Source organism: Eutrema salsugineum, unplaced genomic scaffold (assembly GCF_000478725.1).
Source record: "Eutrema salsugineum unplaced genomic scaffold, Eutsalg1_0 scaffold_3, whole genome shotgun sequence".
In the NCBI taxonomy this organism is placed as follows: Eukaryota; Viridiplantae; Streptophyta; class Magnoliopsida; order Brassicales; family Brassicaceae; genus Eutrema; species Eutrema salsugineum.
Genome location: NW_006256756.1, coordinates 11,817,927 through 11,841,246, shown reverse-complemented (window position 1 = coordinate 11,841,246; position 23,320 = coordinate 11,817,927). Strand labels below are relative to the sequence as shown.

At 41.0% G+C, this 23,320-nt stretch overlaps 1 protein-coding gene and 1 non-coding gene across 2 annotated transcripts; one reads left to right on the top strand and one right to left on the bottom strand.

Moving 5' to 3' along the window:
• Positions 1-3,716: 3,716 nt before the first annotated feature.
• On the bottom strand, positions 3,717-3,823 carry LOC112085888. The gene has a single exon (XR_002899170.1). It is a non-coding gene; the product is annotated as a small nucleolar RNA R71 (small nucleolar RNA).
• A 13,343-nt stretch (positions 3,824-17,166) lies between these two features.
• Positions 17,167-17,568, top strand: LOC112085421. The gene has a single exon (XM_024154631.1). It carries the CDS (start codon positions 17,167-17,169, stop codon positions 17,566-17,568), a length of 402 nt encoding a protein of 133 aa, XP_024010399.1.
• Positions 17,569-23,320: the final 5,752 nt, after the last annotated feature.

The window sequence follows — 23,320 nt, the reverse complement described above, 5'->3', positions numbered from 1 at the left end:
AATGCATTGATTCTAACTTTTCGGGAACTGTGACTCAATCCTCGTGATCTTTGCTGAAGACCCTGGAAGCTGAATCGGAAGGGAAGACTTTCCAGTTATGCGATCTTTGAGACGTATCGGCACAGGAGATTTTTGGCCGAGAAACATGCATGCGTACGTGTTTTGGCCGAGTTTTCCTTCCTGTAGTAAGGTTTTTAGCCGAGAAAAATCGGCCTGCGGTACATGGTTTGGCCGGTAAGCTCCAAATGCCTATTTTCCATTTTGCTCCTTTTTCACCATTTATTCACCTGGTTTCACCTTTTCCACTCCAAGTGACCTCCAAAGTACCTAATAGACACTCCAAACGTGCAAGTCTCACTTGGACCTAATGCAAAGTCCTAAAACTCTAAAACAAAGATAGAACACAATGAATCTATCTAAAATGCAAGCATGAGACTCTATTCTTGGACTAAAAAAGCACTCTAAACATGCAAATATATGAATATATCAACTCCCCCACATTTATCATTTGCTTGCCCTCAAGCAAACCATAACAAATGAGAGAAAGAGGTTGAATGTTTAAGGAGTTCACATTTCTTTAAAGAGAGAGAGTTGATCATCAAAAAAATTCAAACTCATGGTCCTAGTTACTAGTTCTGAGATGCAATGCAAGGAATACTTTGGATGCAACAAGTCAAACCCTGACCTACACAAGCATTCTTATCCTTCAGCCTTTTAACATTCATTAAGTTGTAACCATGTGGATCAAAGTGATGCTTATTCAGATGAACTTGTTTGGCTAAGGGATGAGGTTACGAGAAAAATATGGTCTCATTCAATGCTCAGGTGGGTTCAATGCAGCTCAAGGTATCACTTTATGAAGGAATAAACTTTAACAGAATGCTAAGGGTAAAAAGAAACTGATGCATACAAGAGTAGACTCCCATCTACCCAATGCCCCAAATTGATCTTTCACCTTGGCTCCAAACCCATGAAGAACACTCCTAAGCCACCCTTTTTCCAAGGCTTTCATTGCCTTCTCAATCCATTTCTTACTTCATTCTCATTCTTTTTCTCACCAAGGGATTCAACTTTCCTTTTCAAACTCTGGCTTTGGGGTCTAAACTTTACACTTGGCTCTTTCTCACTTGCACCATCTAGTCTCTTTTCTTTTCTCTTTGGCTTCTTTTCTTTCTTTCTTTTCACTTAGAGGTTAGACCTTTTTTTTTAAACACCAGATCTTTGTTTCTTTGAACAGCAGACCCCAAACCGGTTTCTTTTCTTTTGCATCCCTTGGCTCTCATCTCAATCTCTCTCTTTTCCACTCAATGATTCCCAAGATCCCTTCCTACCCTACTCTAGTCTCATGATGCAGAGCTAGATCTACATGAAAGCCTACTCTTGTCGCTCTAAACCCAACATTTTCTGTCAAGTTTATTCAGAACAAGGCTTCACATCGCTCACTAGAGTGTTTAGGATTCAACGATGGCTTAGTTAAGGGCAGAGAAAATTGTTTCAATGATGGAGATCAGCTATTTGGGTTAAAAATAGTGGTAAAAAGGAAAAAGATAACCCAAATATGTATATGTACCAACAAGTTCATCTAAACAAGCATCACATGATAATTGATAACACCGTATTTTGACCACTTTTATGGATCATAATTGTATCTTATGCAGGTGTTTTAACACTGTTTTCAATGTTTTAAAGTGTTTTCAATGTTTTAGAGTTTCAAAAGACTTTACAGGAAACTTGGGCAAAAGATATGCAATTTGGAACAAATGAGCAATTTTGGATAAATGCAGACCGTCAGAAGTATGACAAGCGATGATGACCTTCTCACCGTCTGATCACCCCCAAACTTTGAGACAACATATAGGATCCAACCAGCTTTCTAATGCACTTGGTTTGGAGAAAATCCAACGGTTAGATCTTCAGATACTCCCGATGCAAGAATGACAGAAAATGCAGTTCCAGAAGAGAGCATGAGCCGGGACCGCGGCCAACACCCATTTTCCCGCGGGTATAGCCACCGCGACCGCAGAACATGGTCGTTCACTTTCCCGACGACTTAATTAAAGCCCAGATCGATTCCTCTCGTTATTTTTGAAGCCCTAAGTGTCCAGAACCACCCCAGAAGCTATAAATACCCCCTTTAGGTCATTCCTAAAGGAGGGGAGACGACATAAGATAGAAAGAGATAGAGATTTCGTGGAACCCTAGAGAGGAGGCCGCCACCGTCGATCCTGAAGAAGGAGCTGCCGCTGGAGAGCATCATCGCGCCTCCACCTGCAACTCTGTTCTTCGTTTTTCTTCCTTCTTTTGTTTAATTTGCTGCACTTTCAATACTCTATGATGCTTTGATACAATATGTTTGAGTAGTTACCCAGTTGGGTTTAAAGGGATTGTTCAAAGGGAATTTCATGTGTCTTTGCTTATGAATCGATAGATTTAGGATTTATAATCTTCTAGATATTCTTCGTTTTCCTTTAATCTTACTGCGTGATTCTCTGATGGCCACTTAGAAGCCGATCTGAAATGATATGTTGCGAAAGCTTTCATTGATTGTATGAACTAGGGTGAAACGAGCAATGATTCTTTAGGAGTGGAAACCTACCTATAGTTGAGTTGTGAATGTTGATGAGTCTTGTTCTGCTATTGCATCTTCTCCCTTCCAGGATCAGAGTGGAAACCTACTGATCAGGGTTGCGAGAGATAGTTGTTTAGTGCTACGAAAGTAGGCTATTCATACTTCTGTGCCTCGAGTTCTAGAACATATGTAGTTGATTACCTTTATCACTTGTTTAAAATCGACATAGCTTAGTCCATGAACCCCTGCGAAACCCCTTGATGCCCAACGTTTTTCTTTCATTGCTTACAACCTTAGATTTCCATTCTGCTTTTATTCGCTTGTTACTTGCTTTCATTCATAACCGATTTTTACTTGCTTGCACTTGCTTTCGTTTTTATTTGCTTTTACTTGTTTAGCTTTCTAGTTTAGATTTAGTGACAACCAAAAACCCAAAACCAAAACCAAAACCTTTTCAGTTCTAATCTGATTTAAGTGTTGCAGTGAATTCGTACTGAAACAACTAAGTCTCTGTGGATCGATACCCTAAGTACTACAGCGCACATCTGTGCACTTGCAGACATTTAGGGGTTATAAATTTAAAACCTGAAGCTTAGTAAAAACGAAAAAAACAACCCCGTTTACAATCGCATCAATAATTCAAAGTCAGGTTAAGAGTTCCACTTGCTAATGCTGAATTCAATTTAAAGCTTGCTTCAATCAAGGTCTAAACAATGTCACACATTTCATCACTTGCAAGCATCAAAGAATTAATACCTAGGGCCATGAACTAAACTCTTAAAATGATGCTCTCTCAAAGAAATCTATCATTACTCCCATGAAAATGATGCAAACCTATATGATTATGAAACTCTGGACTCAATCTTAACATGTAAATGCAGCTAAATGAACATATTTTGTGTGAAAATTTTCAAAATTTTCAATTTTTTTTTGCTTTTTCTATGCACTTAGATGCTATGCATGATCAAATGACACTCAAAATGCAAAAGAGTAAATAAGAGCATATAAAACATGATTAGCATACATAAAACCCATCCCCCACACTTAAAGCTTTTTGGCTAAAATCTTTGCCACCTGCTTCACTAAAAACGTGGGCAGCGTGTAGAACTGCTTTCCTAAATCGTTTTTACACTAGAAATCGTTCAAATCTCTTAAGAAAGAAGATAAGAACTTATAAACAAAAGAAGATGAAGATCTTTTAGATACTTGGGAAAGATTTAGGGAATACCAAAGAGATTGTCCACACCATGGATATACTGAGGAATACCTGCTGGGTATCTTCTATCGCGGTATAACTCCAGAGTTACGACACTCTTTCGACATAGCAAGTAATGGAGATTTCACAACTAGATCTGTAGAAGATGCTCACGTTTTCATTAAAAATTTAGGAAACAGCATCCGAAATCAAGTAACCTTTGGTAATTCTGCACTTCCTGAGAAGAAAGAAGAGATCTCGGAAGTTATAAAGTGTCTCCGTCACATAATGAGTCATCTTGGATTGCAACAACCAAATAAGGTACACAATACGTGTAACTTTGATGGTTGGGACAACCCAATGGATTCTTATGATCAAGGGATGGTGAACACTGCAGAAGTCTATCAAATTCAAGATTTTCCATTCGTTTCTGATCACCGCGGGTCCATTCATCCAGACCGCGGCCAAGCAAGCTTTCACCGCGGTCGTGCTGGTTCTGACCGCTGCCAAGACATGTTTCACCACAGTTGCGAGCCTTCTGACCGCGGGAAACCGTCTTCCGAACTTGCCTGGACACCACCTTCCGAACCAATCTTGGGTATTCAGTCTAATCCTGTTTCATATCCTAGTTTTCCCTCTTCTGAAGCTGAAAACCTAAACAAAAAGAATCTAGAGCTTGAAAAATCTAGGTCTCAAGAGATTAGTGATCTTAGATCTGAACTAAAAGAGATGCAGAAGGATTTCGATGAAAAATTTTCCACCCTCCTTAGTCTGTTGATCAAAACTAATTCTAAAAACTTAGATAAATCTGAAGAGGAGCCAAGTGAAAATTCTTTCGAAAGCTCAAGTGAAGCAGATCCCTCTGATCATGTGAAAGCTATCACACTTAGGAGTGGATTAGCTTACAAAGAGCCTGAATTTCCTAAAGATCCCGAAGATGAGGAAAAGGGTAAGGAAAAGGAGAAAGAAAAAGAAAGAATCACGAATGAAGATGTTGAAAAAGAAGTGGTAGGAGAAAAGGATGGAGAAGAAGTAAGAGAAGATTCATCCCGGGAAATCCTCGGAGAAGACCCGATTCCACCTCCACCAACTCGTGTCTATAAATCTAAACCTCCATATCCTAGAGCCTTAAGAGCTCCTAAGAAAGAGAAAGAAAAAGCTAAGCTGAAAGAGTTGATCGATCAATTAAATGTGAAATTATCTTTCGTAGAAGCTTGTGCTATGATTCCCGCTTTAAGAAAATACATGAAGGGTATTCTAACAAATTCTTTAACTCTTGAAGAAGGCGTTATGATGATAACCCATGAATGTAGTTCTATCCTGCAAAGCCGAATCCCTGAAAAGAAAAACGATCCTGGAAGCTTTGTACTTTCATGCACCATCAATGATGTCGCTTTTGAGCGTGCTCTCTGTGATTTAGGATCTAGCATAAACATGATGCCTCTTTCAGTAGCAAAACGTTTAGGACACCACACTTTCAAGCCCACTAAAATTTCTTTAGTATTAGCTGATCGTTCCGTTAGAAAACCTGTAGGTATCTTAATAGATGTTCCTGTCGAAATCGAAAAATGTTCCATACCCACCGATTTCGTAGTTCTAGAACTAGAAAGAGAACCTAAGGATCCCCTTATTCTTGGACGACCATTCCTATCTACAGCCGGAGCCATAATCAATGTTCCTGAAGGAAAAATCGACCTTCATCTAGCTGGCCTAGTTATGCAGTTTGACATGAACAAAAGTTTCGATAAACCAACTTTGGATGGCAAAATTTTTTGGGTTGATGAGTTAGACGGAATTATTGAGGAAGTCTATGAAGATCTGCTTCTAGACGACCCTTTAAGTGTCACGCTTTTACCCGCAAAAGATGAACGCAATTTCCTTGAAGGAATTTCGAGTGAATACGAGCGTGGTCCGAAACATATAGGAAACCTCTACACTATCTAGATCTTAAGGACCAAACAAACATTCCTACACCTCCTAAAGACACTGCCGCAGCAATTAATGATCCTTGGAGCGAGCTTAAATCCCCTAAAGTTGAGCTTAAACCTCATCCCGTCGGACTTAAGTACGCTTTCCTTGGACCAAATTCTACTTATCCTGTCAAAATAAACTCAGGTTTGACGGTAGAAGAAACCACAATGCTGTTGACTGAGCTAAGAAAGCATAGAAAAGCCTTAGGATATTCACTTGATGACATACCTGGAATCTCTCCAGATCTTTGTATGCACAAGATAAATCTAGAGGATAATGCTAAAAACTCAATCGAAAGTCAAAGGAGACTGAACCCTAATCTCATGGATGTTGTCAAGAAGGAGATTATGAAGCTTTTAGAAGCTGAAATAATCTTTCCTATCTCAGATAGCACTTGGGTTAGCCCAGTTCATGTTGTTCCCAAAAAAGGAGTAGTCACTGTCATTAAAAATGATAAAGATGAAATGATCGCTACAAGAACAGTAACTGGACATCGTATGTGCATCGATTACCGGAAACTGAACGCAGCAACTAGGAAAGATCATTTTCCACTTCCCTTCATAGATCAAATGCTAGAAAGGCTAGCTAATCACCCTATTATTGCTTCCTTGATGGATACTCCGGATTTTCCAAATTCCTATTCGTCCGGAGGATCAAGAAAAAACGACATTTACTTGTCCATATGGCACGTTCGCTTACCGACGTATGCCTTTTAGATTGTGTAATGCACCTGCTACCTTCCAGCGATGCATGATGTCGATCTTCACAGATTTTATTGAGGATTTCATGGAAGTATTCATGGACGATTTCTCTGTCTATGGATCTTCTTTTGAAAAATGCTTAGGCAATCTTGGTAAAGTGCTGCAAAGATGTGAAGATAAGCATTTAGTATTAAATTAGGAAAAATGTCACTTCATGGTATGAGACGGAATCGTGCTTGGGCACAGAATTTCGGGAAAAGGTATTGAAGTTGACAAAGCTCAAATTGAAGTCATGACCAGCCTTCAACCACCCACAAACGTGAAAGGAATATTCGTAGTTTCTTAGGACACGCAGGATTCTATAGGCGCTTCATAAAAGATTTTTCTCAAATAGCTAGACCTCTTACGCGTTTGCTTTGCAAGGAAACAAACTTTGAGTTCGATGATGAGTGCTTAGCCGCGTTTCATAAGATCAAAGAAGCTTTTGTCTCCGCTCCTGTCGTGCAAGCACCTGATTGGGAACTTCCATTTGAAATCATGTGCGATGCAAGTGACTGTGCAGTCGGAGCAGTGCTTGGCCAACGAAAAGATAAGAAACTGCACGTAATCTACTACGCTAGCAGAACTCTAGACGAAGCTCAATGCAATTATGCTACAACAGAAAAAGAACTTCTAGCTGTCGTATTTGCATTTGATAAATTCCGTTCTTATCTCGTAGGATCTAAGGTCATAGTTCATACTTATCATGCTGCAATCAAGTATTTAATGTCTAAGAAAGACGCTAAACCGAGGTTGATAAGATGAATCCTCCTACTGCAAGAATTCGATATCGAGATTCGAGATCGGAAAGGCGCAGATAATGGAGTTGCAGACCATCTTTCACGAATTCGAATTGAAGAAAGATTGCCTTTAAATGACAGTTTGCCTGAAGAAAACATCTATGCAATAGATACTACCCCCACCAATGCCAATACCACACCACCACGTCCACTCATGCGACAAGCAGATGCTTTCAACACCCCATTGTTTAGGCACATAGTGAATTACCTAGCAGCTGATGTAGAACCACCACAATTCTTTGGTTATAGGAAGAAAAAGTTCCTGAAAGACATAAGACTTTATTTTTGGAATGAACCCTATCTCTATAAGAGATGTGCTGATGGGTTATTCCGAAGATGCGTGGCTGAAGAAGAGATGGAAGGAATTTTATTCGGATGCCATAGCTCATCTTACGCAGGACACTTCACAACTTTCAAAACAGCTTCAAAGATCTTACAAGCTGGTTTTTGGTGGCCTACTTTGTTCAAAGACACTCAAGCTTATATATCGCGATGCGATAAATGCCAAAGGATGGGCAACATAAGCAAAAGGAATGAGATGCCTCAAAATTTTATTCTCGAAGTCGAAATTTTCGATGTCTGGGGAATAGATTTTATGGGACCCTTTCCTACTTCTTTTGGAAACCAATACATCTTTGTAGCAGTAGACTACATCTCTAAGTGGGTTGAAGCAGTCGCTAGTCCCACCAATGATGCGAAAGTTGTCATGAAGCAGGTTAAATCTGTTATATTCCCGCATTTTGGAGTTCCTAGAATTGTGATAAGCGACGGAGGATCACATTTCATCAACAGAGTTTTCGAAAATCTTCTTAGAAAGAATGGAGTTACACATAAAGTTGCTTCTCCAAACCATCCCCAAACCAGCGGTCAAGTAGAGATCTCAAACAGAGAAATCAAGTCGATTTTGCAGAAAACTACTGCAGTTCATCGCAAGGATTGGTCTACCAAGCTTGACAACGCATTATGGGCATATCGAACAGTATTCAAGACACCATTAGGAACAACACCATTCAACCTAGTTTATGGAAAAGCATGTCACCTTCCAGTAGAACTCGAGTATAAGGCGCAATGGGCTATCAAGGAGATGAACATGAACCTGAAAACAGCTGGAGAAAGAAGGCTACTTCAACTTCACGAGTTAGAAGAAATTCGACACAATGCTTACGAAAACTCGAAGATCTACAAGGAAAAGACTAAAGCATATCATGATAAGAAGATTATTCATAGAACTTTTGCTCCTAACGATAAGGTACTTCTTTTCAATACTCGTCTTAAGCTTTTTCCAGGAAAATTACGTTCAAGATGGTCAGGACCCTTCACGATAAAGGAAGTCAAGCCATATGGAGCCATTGTCTTGTGGGACAGAACCAGAAATTCATTTACAGTAAATGGACAGCGTGTAAAGCCATATCTGGCTGAAGAAACAGAAGACGAAAGAGAAGTGATGTTTTTGATTGATCCATCATCGGCCAATGATGAGATCAAGGAGTGTCACGACCCCGGTTAAGTCTAATCGAGCAACAATGTCAAGCTAATGACTTGAAACAAGCGCTTAGTGGGAGGCAACCCACTTGGTATTTTATTTATTTCCCTTTGACCTTTATTTTCTATTTCCATTGCTTCGTTTCTGTTTCATTAAATTTCAGGTTTTCAATAAGGAATAACAAACACAAAAGATGAGCAGCACTCTCCAACGCGATAAGTTCACTTAAAATTTCAACTTTTCTATTTTCTTTACCATTCTTTCCAAGATTTATCACACTGAGGACAGTGTGAAATAAGTCTGGGGGAGGATGTTCATCCGTTACTAATGAAATTTGATTTGTTTTGAGTTTGTTCTGGACACATAAATTTTTCATAAAGTTTTTCATAAAAAAATTTTCAAAAATCGTTTTCAAAATGTTTCTCAAAAAAGTTTTCAAACCAGGAACACATTAAACATTACTATGATGACTTAGACCAGTGTGCTTCTACGCTATTTCCTCGTTTTTTACTCTTTTTGTGATTTAGGCCTAGACTAGGCGGTAGCTAAGTACTTGCATTACGAAATCCCAACAGAGGACTTCTATTCATGAAGATTCTTTCTGACAGGATATACTAGCTCATTTCATCTGGACTTAATTTTGACTTAATTTTCTCATTAAACCATTAGATCAGGGAAACGAATCATACATTCAGGATTCCTTTATCCTTTTACCACTCTTTGTTGATCCTGAATGGCTAGTTCATCTTTAGCTAGTTACCCACCGAACCTAACCTCTTTCAAACCACATGCATTCCTGTTTTTCATTGTCCAATATGCAGATATGTGCAAAAACGTCGGAGAGAAAGAGGATCAACGCGGTTTTCAGTCACTAAAGACGAAGGCCTGCGATTTCATTGGAATGATTCAAAAAAGGAGAAAATTCAGTTTGCCTTGGCAAAACTTCAAAATCTTGGTACATTTTTCGTCTATTAGACTCTCTCTCTATAAAAGGTTATTTACCTTTTCAAAAAAAAAAAAAAAGGAGGAAATGTAAAACCTTAGAGAGTCTAGGAGGATCGAATTTTATCCTTGAGGCAAACTTGATCCGATTATATGGAGATTTGGAGATCATCTTTATGATTCTCGGAAAAGATCTAAGTCTGGGGCAACAACTGTTTACAACAAACGAGGAAGATTATGCAACAACAATTGGCAAAGGAGAAGTGACTAAAAGTCTGCGGTCATCAACAGGTCCTTCTCTCTCTTGCGGTTTTGCAAAATATCTTGCATCCTCCAGATCTTCAGGTAACCCTAAACACCTAAGCTCCACCACTTAAATAGCCTTAATGCCAAACGCCGTCTACCCTGAATAATGTCTTTGATGAGAATTCACCATTACACTTAATGAATGTAGAGAGCTAGTTGATTGGAAGTTAGATCTAAGTGTGTAGATTTTCGCATGACGGATTAACGGACTAGTTTGCTTGTATTTTGGTGAGAGTTTTCTAGACTAGATCCAAATAGATGTTTCACGATTAGTTATGGTTTAGAAGGACGGTCACTGAGAGTTTTCTAGACTAGATCCAAATAAATTTCTTTCCTGACTTAAGTTTGTTTGAGGACAAACAAAAAGGTAAGTCTGGGGGAGTTGATAACACCGTATTTTGACCACTTTTATGGATCATAATTGTATCTTATGCAGGTGTTTTAACTCTGTTTTCAATGTTTTTAAAGTTTTTTCAATGTTTTTAAAGTGTTTTCAATGTTTTAGAGTTTCAAAAGACTTTACAGGAAACTTGGGCAAAAGATATGCAATTTGGAACAAATGAGCAATTTTGGATAAATGCAGACCGTCAGAAGTATGACAAGCGATGAAGACCTTCTCACCGTCTGATCACCCCCAAAATTTGAGACAACATAGAGGATCGAACCAGATTTCTAATGCACTTGGTTTGGAGACAATCCAACGGTTAGATCTTCAGATACTCCCGATGCAAGAATGACAGAAAATGCAGTTCCAGAAGAGAGCATGAGCCGGGACCGCGGCCAACACCCATTTTCCCGCGGGTAGAGCCACCGCGACCGCTGAACTTGGTCGTTCACTTTCCCGACGACTTAATTAAAGACCAGATCGATTCCTCTCGTTATTTTTGAAGCCCTAAGTGTCCAGAACCACCCTAGAAGCTATAAATACCCCCTTTAGGTCATTCCTAAAGGAGGGGAGACGACATAAGATAGAAAGAGAGAGAGAGATTTCGTGGAACCCTAGAGAGGAGGCCGCCGCCATCGATCCTGAAGAAGGAGCCGCCGCTGGAGAGCATCATCGCGCCTCCACCTGCAACTCTGTTCTTCGTTTTTCTTCCTTCTTTTGTTTAATTTCTTGTACTTTCAATACTCTATGATGCTTTGTTACAATATGTTTGAGTAGTTACCCAGTTGGGTTTAAAGGGATTGTTCAAAGGGAATTTCATGTGTCTTTGCTTATGAATCGATAGATTTAGGATTTATAATCTTCTAGATATTCTTCGTTTTCCTTTAATCTTACTGCGTGATTCTCTGATGGCCACTTAGAAGCCGATCTGAAATGATATGTTGCGAAAGCTTTCATTGATTGTCTGAACTAGGGTGAAACGAGCAATGATTCTTTAGGAGTGGAAACCTACCTATAGTTGAGTTGTGAATGTTGATGAGTCTTGTTCTGCTATTGCATCTTCTCCCTTCCAGGATCAGAGTGGAAACCTACTGATCAGGGTTGCGAGAGATAGTTGTTTAGTGCTACGAAAGTAGGCTATTCATACTTCTGTGCCTCGAGTTCTAGAACATATGTAGTTGATTACCTTTATCACTTGTTTAAAATCGACATAGCTTAGTCCATGAACCCCTGCGAAACCCCTTGATGCCCAACGTTTTTCTTTCATTGCTTACAACCTTAGATTTCCATTCTGCTTTTATTCGCTTGTTACTTGCTTTCATTCATAACCGATTTTTACTTGCTTGCACTTGCTTTCGTTTTTATTTGCTTTTACTTGTTTAGCTTTCTAGTTTAGATTTAGTGACAACCAAAAACCCAAAACCAAAACCAAAACCTTTTTAGTTCTAATCTGATTTAAGTGTTGCAGTGAATTCGTACTGAAACAACTAAGTCTTTGTGGATCGATACTCTAAGTACTACAGCGCACATCTGTGCACTTGCAGACATTTAGGGGTTATAAATTTAAAACCTGAAGCTTAGTAAAAACGAAAACAACAACCCCGTTTACAATCGCGTCAATAATTCAAAGTCAGGTTAAGATTTCCACTTGGTAATGCTGAATTCAATTTAAAGCTTGCTTCAATCAAGGTCTAAACAATGTCACACATTTCATCCCTTGCAAGTATCAAAGAATTAATAACTAGGGCCATGAACTAAACTCTTAAAATGATGCTCTCTCAAAGAAATCTATCATTACTCCCATGCAAATGATGCAAACCTATATGATTATGAAACTCTGGACTCAATCTTAACATGTAAATGCAGCTAAATGAACATATAATTTTTTTTTTGCTTTTTCTATGCAGTTAGATGCTATGCATGATCAAATGACACTCAAAATGCAAAAGAGAAAATAAGAGCATATAAAACATGATTAGCATACATAAAACCCATCCCCCACACTTAAATAACACAGTCCTTTGTGTTATAAAAGTATGAGAGAGAGGATAAACAAACATGAAATGCAAAAGATAAAGGAAAATGCTAAATGCTTATGTAGAAGTGTTTGGAGTGATCTCTGAGGTGTATCAGATCGGTTCAGAATGGATGCGAGACAGGTTCACCTTCTGTTGGTCAGATCTCTCAGCTCATTGCTCCAAATACATTGATTCTAACTGTTCTGGAACCGTGACTCAATCCTCGTGATCTTTGCTGAAGACCCTGGAAGCTGAATCGGACGGGAAAACTTTCCAGTTATGCGATCTTTGAGGCGTATCGGCACAGGATATTTTTGGCCGAGAAACATGCATGCGGTATGTGTTTTGGCCGAGTTTTCCTTCCCGCGGTAAGGTTTTTGGCCGAGAAAAATCGACCTGTGGTACATGGTTTGGCCGGTAAGCTCCAAATGCATATTTTCACCATTTTTGCTCATTTTTTCACCATTTCTTCACCTAGTTTCACCTTTTCCACTCCAAGTGACCTCCAAAGTATCTAATAGACACTCCAAACATGCAAGACTCACTTGGACCTAATGCAAATTCCTAAAACTCTAAAACAAAGATAAAACACAATGAATCTATCTAAAATGCATGCATGAGACTCTATTTTTGGACTAAAAATACATCCTAAACATGCAAAGATATGAATACATCAATGTCTAATTATTCTGTAACAAACCTTGGCTAATCTTTGGTGACTCTAATGAGATACTAGAAGGAGAGGAACACTCAGGCTACAATTAGTCTCCTACAGTTCATGCCAGAATGCCGAATTTTCAGAGTATGGTCAGGTATTATTCTCTCCTTGACCAATATTTACCTGGTGTACCAAAAGAGAAAAAGGGTTGATATCCAAAAAGCTTGACTGAACACTTATAAATGATTCGTGGTACAACTCTTACCCGGACTCAAAACTGCATTTTCGAAGCGGGAGGCCGTTTTTATCATATGAGATGTCGAATTAAGATTAAGGTGGAAGCTGCCAAACCATGGCCTTTGAGGTTCACAAATGCCATCACAAGTCTCTCAAGGATTCAACCTTTGATGGAATCACACTGGAACAATAGGGAAGCCCTATTTCCATCCACATCTGCCTTGTTTAGATTTTTAAAGAAGCTGAGACAGTTGAGTAAGAATCAGTTGGGAGATCTATCAAAAAGAGCCAAGTTATCATTTACAGCTATTTATGATGCCCAAACAAGGACATTGCTAAATCCATCTCAGACTGCTACGGAGGAAGAAGCTCAAGCCTTTCAAAAATGGTAAAGACTGGCTGATCTTGAAGAGAAGTTCCTTCATCAACGTGATATATCATGGTTTTTATGGTTTTTGATCATGATATAGGTCTTATTTATAGAGTCTTTCTAGTGTTTTCGAGTCTTTTGGAGTCTTTTCAGGTCATAAGTACGTTTGGAGTTTAATTGGTGATTTCAAAGTACTTTGGAGCTAAATCAGGATCAAATTCGCGAAGGACAAATCATGTGCATTGGTGTTGCTCGATACCATGAAGAGTAGAGCTCGACACTTGTCAAGAAATAAGGAAAAAGCGATTTTATCTCCTATTTGAAGAAGTAGTTGGGCCCAGAAGTTTCCAAATATTCCCTAAGAAGCCCAAAACGTGTTTTTAAGATATACATAGGGGTTTTAGCCTCCTTAGATCAATACCTTAGGTTTTCAAAGAACTCATCTTTTGCTTTTGGCTTTTTTACAATTTTGAGAGATTGGGAGACAAGTCTGAACTCTGTTCCTTTAGAGAGAAGAATTCGAACCCATTTATCTATTCTCTTCATCTTATTTTGCAATCTATTCAATTATGTATGTTATTTCAATATCCATGTCTGAGTAGTTAGATTTTTAGGTTTAGGGTTCTCATTAAGGTTTTCTCTGGATGTCTGATTAATTGATTTAGTTAGGATTCATAATCTATTTAGTTCTTCACCATAGGTTGTTCTTAAAGCTAATTTTGGACTGATCACCTAGAAGTTAGATCTTAGGTTGCTTAATTGACATGGAAGTGTAATTGAGTAACTGGAAAGAACCTAGGGTGAGCAAAGTAGCTATTCGCAAAGGAATTTGGTTAGATACTTTGTGAACATATCGAACTTGAGCATTAAACCTGGTTTAAATCTTTAGGGTTTGCAAAGGAATTTGGAATTCTAGGATTTTGACTTAGATAATTCTCAAAACGGAAGTTGGTTAATTATAATTTTGTGATTTGAGTTCAAGAACCGTGCTTAAATCTGAACCCTGACTAATCGTTTGATCTGCATTCTTTGATTTCTTGAAAAATATCCTAAGCCTAATTTCCATCCACTCGAGTCTAACAGACGTTTCTACTCCTTTTCTACTGCTTTGTTATTTCAATTTGCATCGTCTTTCTTAGCCAAATACCGATCTAATAGGTTTATTTAGTGAATTTCTCGTCTCTGTGGTTCAACCCCTCGAAACACTACAACTGCACATCTGTGCTTTTCTAGAGTAGCTTAGGGATTAAACTTTGAGCAGATCAAATTTTGGCGCCATTGCCGGGGACTTGATTTCGCCCTTGAACCTTAGATTTTGAGTTTCGACTAACTTTTTTTTCTTAGTGTCGAGCGACACCACTTGTGGTGTTGGTCGACACCTTTCGTTTTTATAACCTAATTTACTTATTTTGTTTTTCACTTTTTGTTTTCTGTGTTTCAGGTTTATGCATACTCGCAAAACCAGGAGCAACAAGGACGATCAGCTGGTAAACTTGAACAAAAAAGAGCTAGCTGAGTTACAGCGAACGAACAGAAAATCAAAGAAACCGGCAGAGATGGAGAACGCAATGGGACTTGTTTGTGATGATGCTGGAATCTGGAGAGACCAATAAGGTCATGTGTGCAGCGAGAGAGGCCAAAGACTTGATGGAGATGGAATCATCATCCCACCGGCACCTTTACTGGTGGATGCTATTAACGCGAATGCACCTCCTGCACTGCGTGGTAACGAAGGGAATGCTGTGATTGTTCCAAATCAGAGGAATGTCCCAGCAGATCATAATGCGAGGAAACCTGCACATGTAGCTGCTCGAGGAAGAACACTTGGAGATTACAATAGGCCTGAGCAGTTCTATGCAAATTTAGTCCACGATTCGCGCTTCAGCGTTTCAAAGGAACGATTTTGAGCTGAAACATGTGTATTACACTCTTGTGGGTCAGCATCTCTTTCATGGTCACTCTCATGAGCACCCGATGGATCATATCAAGAGGTTTTAGGACTTCTTCACCAGCATCAAATACAATGGAGTGTCCAATGATTTCCTTTTCTGCAAGCTGTTTCCTTATTCTCTTTCTGGAGAAGCAGCTAATTGGATTAAGCAGTTGGAGCCAGGATCACTTACTACCTAAGAAGAGACCAGGAATGCCTTCCTGCATAACTTCTATGATGATGCCATGTCTGAGGAGCTGAGACTCAAAATCTTAACATTCTCTCAAGGACCAACTGAGGCATTCAAAGCCGCATGGGTGAGATTCAAGTCGTACCAGCGAGATTGCCCCCATCATGGTTTCAGCGATGTGCAGCTATTGGGTATTTTCTTCAGGGGTGTTGATTGGAGATATCAGATGGCTCTTGATGCAGAAAGCAATGAGAATTTCAACACAAGATGACGGTGCTGTTGTGCTCATCGAAAACTTGGCATCTAGCAATAGTACCAAGAATACCGATTATGAACGAAAGAAGTAGGCTGGAAACATGAGGATGAAACTGAAGAAGAAGATGTCAACTTCGTCAATGGAGCTGGATTTCAAGGTCAGAGGTTTGGTAATCAGCAAGGCAACAGAAGCTACAATGGAAACAACCAGAGGAGCGCCTTCACCAATAATCAGAACTTTTCTGGTTACACACCTAAGCTGCAGTACCAGAATTTCTACTCCAACAACAATTTTTCCAGAAATTACGGCCCTTCTCCAACTCAAACTCAAACTCCTGACAACGAGGTGAAGTCTATGCTGGAACAGATTCTGGAAGGACAGCAGAAGCTCACCGTAGACTTTAATGGGAAGATCGATGCTCTCTACCTTTCTCTGAATGGGAAAATCGAAGCTTTGAACACCCATGTCAAGCAGCTCGATATGCAGGTTGCCCAAACTGCAGGTTCTGTGAAACGACAAGAAGGTTTTCTTCCTGGTAAGACTTACACTAATCTGAGGCATCACTGCAGTGCTATCACGTTGAGAAGTGGTAAAAAGTTGACCCTTGAGCCCAAACAGGGATCTCCTGATGTTGAAGTCGTGGATTTGGAAGATCCCGAAGAAGTTTGTGAAGTTGCAGAGCCTGTGTCGAGCGACACCACAACTAGTGTCGCGCGTCAGTAATTGCAGAGCGAAGCCGATATTGCTCCAAGTCCGAAATCTGCAGAGGAAAGGGTTTGCAAACCTAAGGTTCATTACCCAAGGGGCCCTAGGAAATCCAAGCAGGAGCTAGATGATGCAAGGTGCAAAGCTTTGATGCAAAAGCTTGTGATTGAAATACCTTTGGTTGATGCTTTGAAGATCACTCCTGTCATCAAACGCTATGTGAAGAGGATGGTGACCAATTATCTCAGTCATGAGCAAGGAGTGATGATGATTTCTGAGCAAGTCAGTGCTGTGATTCAGAACAGGATTCCAGAGAAACTTTCGGATCCAGGAAGCTTTGTCTTGGATTGCTCCATTTTCACGGAGAGATTCTAGAGATCTCTGTGTTATCTGGGTTCAAGTGTCAATCTCATGCCGTACTCAGTAGCTGTCAACCTCGGTATGACTGATTTCAAGCCAACTAGGATCTCTCTTGTCCTAGATGATCGATCGACGAGGATACCTGAATGCGTTCTGGAATATGTTCCGATCAAGGTTGGAGATTGCATGATACTAACCAATTTCGTCGTCTTGGAATATGGAGAGGAACCCAAGGACCCTCTTATCTTTGGGAGACCTTTTCTAGCGGCTGCAGGTGCTATCATCAATGTGAGGAAAGGCATAATCGCTTTGAATGTTGGAGATTTGGTCATGAAATTTGACTTGGACAAGCTGATGAAGAACCTACCATCAATGGTCAAACCTTCTACGTCGACACACTCACCGAATTTGCAGAGGAGATGTTCCATGAGATGCACCCTGCGGACCCACTAGAGAGAGCTCTGGTCTCATCTGCGTCTTAAGCAGAGCACCTGGACGAAATTACAGCATCATATGTCAAGATGCTGGATGCTAGCAAGCAAGTGATGCAGTTGGTAGCTCAAGAAGAACCGATCGAAGTTCCTGCAAAAGCCAAAAAGCTCAGCGACTGGAGTGAAGAAAAAGCTCCTAAGATTGAACTCAAACAGCTTCCTGCAGAGCTAAGGTACGCATTCCTGGGACCTAATTCTACTATTTTCAATGCTTCCTTAAACAATGCAGAGCTCACCTTACTGCTAAGCAAGCTGCGCAAGTTTCGCAAAGCTCTAGGCTATTATCTTGATGATATTTCAGGTATCTCTCCGGACCTGTTCATGCATCGGATTCACCTGGAGGATGAGACGAAGTCGTCGATTGAGCACCAGAGGAGGCTGAATCCGAATCTGAAAGAAGTGGTGAAGAACGGGATCATGAAGCTGCTGGAAGCTGGGATCATCTATCCAATTTCGGATAGTGCTTGGGTCAGTCCAGTGCACGTGGTTCCTAAGAAAGGGGGAGTCATAGTTGTGAAGAATAAGAGGAATGAGCTGATTTTGACGCGAACAGTGACTGGACACAGGATGTGTATCGACTAGCGGAAGCTAAACGCAGCAACTAGGAAAGATCACTTCCCCCTACCTTTCATCGATCAGATGCTGGAGCAATTGGCAAATCATCCGTATTACTGCTGCCTCGATGGGTATTCAGGGTTTTCCAGATCCCCATCCACCACAGATGATCAGGAGAAGACCACTTTTACATGTCCATACAGCATTTTCGCATATCGCAGAATGCCTTTTGGACTTTGTAATGCTCCTGCAACTTTCCAGCGTTGTATGATGTCCATCTTTACAGACATGATCGAAGATTTTATGGAGGTCTTTATGGATGATTTCTCAGTTTACGGATCATCCTTTAAAGACTGTCTGGACAATCTGTGCAAGGTATTAGCTCGATGTGAAGAGAAGCACTTGGTCCTTAATTGGGAAAAGTGTCATTTTATGGTCAGAGATGGAACTGTTCATGGGGACAGAGTTTCAGAAGCTGGGATCAAAGTTGATCGCGCGAAGATCGACGTCATGATGGGCTTGCAACCACCAGATTCTGCGAAATCAGTGAGGATTTTCTTGGGACATGCTGTGTTTTATCGAAGATTCATCAATTATTTCAACAAAATCGCAAGACCACTCACTGTGCTGCTTTGCAAAGACGTCACATTTGAGTTCACAGTTGAGTGTCTTGCAGCTTTTGAATAGATCATACAGGCCTTGATAAGTGCTCCTATTGTGCAGCCCCCTGACTAGAATTTTCCTTTTAAGGTGATGTGTGATGCCAGTGATTTCGCAGTAGGAGCTGTTCTGGGACAGAAGAAGGACAAGAAACTTCATGCAATCTACTATACCAGCCGAACTCTGGATGATCCTCAGAGAAATTATGCGACCACCGAAACGGAGTTGTTGGCTATAGTTTTTGCATTCGAGAAGTTTCGACCTTACCTGGTGGGATCGAAAGTGATTGAGCACACAGATCATTCTGCGCTCAAATACTTGATGCAGAAGAAAGACGCGAAGCCGAGATTACTGCGATGGGTTCTCCTCCTTCAGGAATTTGACATTGAGGTCAAAGACAAGAAGAGAGTTAAGAATGGAGTAGCTGACCATCTTTCGCGTATCAGGATTGAAGATGACGTCCCCATTGATGATTTTCTGCCTGAATAGAATGTTTACTATGTAGAAACTAGCTTTCAGAGCAGTTTTGATGAAGAACTGCAGGCTTTTCGAGTTGGAGATATATTGGTGTCGAGCGACACAACCACTAGTGTCGCACGACACCTTGCGCAGCAGAACACAGGGTTTTCGCGAATTCGAAGCAGACTTCCTGCGATGAGTTCAGCTGCTGTATCTGCTACCAATCGACCATGGTATGCTGATATTTCGAATTACCTTGCTGCAGAGGCCGAGCCTGAGAACTTCAAAGGCTATGCGAAGAAGAAGTTCTTAAAGGAACTAAGGAGATACCACTGGGACAAGCCCTATCTGTACAAACATTGCTCTGATGGGATTTATAGGAGGTGCTGTTTCATTGTCATAGATCTGAATATGCTGGACACTTCGCGACCTTCAAAACAGTGTCTAAAATTCTTCAAGCAGGATTTTGGTGGCCTACAATGTTCAAGGATGCTCACACCTTCATCTCGCAGTGTAATGCTTGTCAGAGGAGAGGGAAAATCAGCAAGCAACATGAGATGCCACAGAACTTCATCCTTGAGGTTGAAGTATTCGATTGTTAGGGTATCGATTTTATGGGTCCTTTTCCCTCGTCTTATGGGAATGAGTACATTTTGGTTGCTGTTGATTATTTTTCTAAGTGGGTCGAAGCCATGCCAGTCCCACCAATGATTCTTCAGTGGTTCTTAGTTCAAGATCATTATTTTCCCTCGATTTGCAGTGCCTTGAATTGTTATAAGTGATGGTGGTTCTCACTTTATTAACAAGGTTTTTGAAAAGCTTCTCAGGAAACATGGTGTGCATCATCGAGTGGCAACTCCTTTTCACCCTCAGACGAGTGGATAGGTCGAAATCTCAAATCGACAGATCAAAGAGATCTTGGAGAAAACAGTGGGAAAAAAAAGACTGGGCTGCAAATCTGGATGACGCGCTATGGGCTTACAGGACGGCGTTCAAAAACCCTCTAGGTACCACGCTGTTTCACCTGCTCTATGGAAAGCCCTGTCACCTTCCAGTGGAGATCGAACACAAGGCAGCTTGGGCGAGAAAGATGATGAACTTCGACATCAAGTCTGCAGCAGAGAGGAGACTAATACAGCAGAATGAGTTGGACGAAATCAGACACCAAGCCTATGAGAACTCGAAGCTGTACAAGGAGAGGACCAAGGCATATCACGATTCAAAAATCCTCTCAAGGCAATTTGAACCGAAAGACCAGGTACTTCTGTGCAACTCTCGTTTGCAATTGTATCCAGGTAAACTGCATTCTCGTTGGTCAGGTCCTTTCATAGTCAAGGAGATTCGATCATATGGCGCCATTGTCCTCCTCGCCCCAGATGGCAACAGGGAGTTCACAATGAACAGACAAAGGGTGAAACACTACTGGGTTAAAGCTGCTATTCTAGATGGACACATAGTACCTCTGGATGGTGCCCCTCCTGCCTGAATCTCCATCAAATCAAGCTAATGACTTTAAACAAGCGCTTGGTGGAAGGCAATCCACTAGTAAGTCTGTACATAGGTCTTTTTGTTTAAACTGATTTTCGTTTTTCGTTTTCGTGTTTTAGGTGAAGCAGATGCTGGTATTTGTCACTCGCTTCTGTAAAAAAAAAAAAAAAAAAACCGGGAATCAGGAACCAGAATGGAATCAGATGCCGAGTAGAGCATAAGGAGATTTGGTTCACGGCGTGCAAGTGTCGCGCGACACTACGTGTGGTGTCGCTCGTCACTAGCAAACAGAGTAAGTCTCATTTTTCTCCTTTTATATTTAAAACCCTCATTATCCTCTTTCTATCCTTCGCCGCACTCGACATCATCGACCCCTTCCCCTTCACAAAACCCGATTTGGCTCAAATCTTCAGGGATTTGAGTGTTTCAAAAGCCTACCTCATTGGATTTTCACCTGATTCTGTTTCTCCCATCAATTTGCCACTTCAACATGGTAAACCACTCGTATTTCTACTTTTTTTTTGGCAACCAAGGTATAGAATGTCTAAATTGCTCTTTCTGGGTTGCTCTCTTGCTTTATGTATCACTTTTAAGCTGATATAGAGCAAATTTTGACATCTCCAACCGCACTTTTCATCGACCGTTTGGCAGATTTTTGGAATTTTGTTCTTCATGAAAACTCTTGTTCGAAATTTTCGCATGTAGAGTTTCAGAACTGATTTAGGGTGAACTCTGGTGATTGTGTTGCTAGGCTTGTTGCTCTTGATATCAGGAAATGCTGGAATATCCAATTCATGATTTTGACTTTGGCTAGCTTGTCGTTTTTCCTCTTTGTTTGGTTCCCTCTGTTTTGTGTTTTGCAAATGCCTCCACGCAAACGATAATGCCGGAACAACCCCTCAAGCTCGCAACCCACTGAAGTAGTGACATTCAACCTTTGCGATCATGTCGAGGCTTTGCTAGAGGATCAGTGGCACCGCGCGGTCATTAATGCGGTCCTCACAGGACCTCGCTATTTGGTAAAATTCCCTAACTCCCAGGATTTACAGCTGTTCACATCCTCCCATCTTTGACCTGCTGCGCCACCTCGAGCTCACTCCGCCTCACTACCACCATCGCCTCCTGCTACACCTGAGTCACAGCCGAGAGGATTAGGCCCCCTTGGCCTAAACAAGAGAAGGTGCATATTGTTTCCAGGCGAGTTTGGGATGAATCTCACAAGAGGGTGTCTGAGAGTGTTGAGTGCCTCCATAGGCCAATTTCTGATGATTAGAATGATTACGACACACTTTTCTACAATGCTTGGCTTAACGTCGAGATGGTCCCTACCAGATTCTTGGACATTCTTGATATGCGGCGTTTGGGTTTGGATTCTGAGCTTTTATGTCTGTTGGCTAAGCGGGATTGGGGACAATGGCTACGAGGACCTACGACTTTTACCCCAACCTTGCTCGTCAGTTCTTGGCTTCTGTTCGCATCTACTACGCCAACAAATCCGCTTCCAATGCGCAGGAAGGTACTCTCACCTTTATGATCTGTGGAGTTTGTTACCGACTACCTTTCGGCGATCTTTGTGCTATCTATGGGTTCCAGAAGGATCTCCTGCAAGTCTACCTTCCTACTCAGATGATCGATGTCCAGGCTTTCTGGTCCCATTTTGGGAATGGTCGCTACGATTCGAAGACCACGTCACAGACCGATGTGCGATGCCCTATTCTGCGATGCCTGTTTTGCATCTTGGGCAACATCATTCAGTGTAAGTCAGCTCCAGGTAAGATGCGCCTCTCTGAGCTGGCTCTTCTCTATGTTGCCATAGGTGATCTCACAAATGCTGAGCATTTCCGGATTTCTGCGCATGCCACTGACGTCAACATGGAAGCTATTTTTGCACATCACTTGGTTTCGCTGTAGAGCAAGCCGTTTTCTGGAGTTGGTACAAAGAAGAGGACTGAGCATGTGGGCAGCTTATTGACTCCCATCTTCCAACATTTTGGGATCAGTACAAAGAACAACACTATCGTCACGGTTCGCAGGATGGTCAACTTGGATCATCTTCGGAACGCCTTCTGGATCAACCATGATTGACAATGGTCCTTTCGCACTGCTGCTGGGTCTTTTCGGATTCAGCTACCTGATCATGCACGTATAGATATCGGTACGGACCCTCTCACACTTTGTTTCGACTCAGAACGGAGTGCTCTGATTACAGTCTCTCGCGGCACATCTTCCAGAGCTCGTGCATCCGCTTCTAAGGAAGATCAGGTAACTCGCTCTGCTGGCATCTCATTTCCTACTCCTGATCTCCCTGCTGCACCAGAGATCCCCATGGAGGCTGCTGTTTTTCATAGGAACATTGTTGAGAGCTTTCAGAGCATCTGGCATGCCATCGCTACTCTCTGTCGTTGTGGCTGTGTTCGCACTTTTCCTCCATGTTTTCGTTCACCCAGTCACTCCGGTGATGATGCTACTACCGACGAGGACTAGTTCCTTGGTCGTTCTGGTTCTATTTTCTTTTGTTTTGTTTTTCTTTTACTTTCTTTTATTTTCTTTTT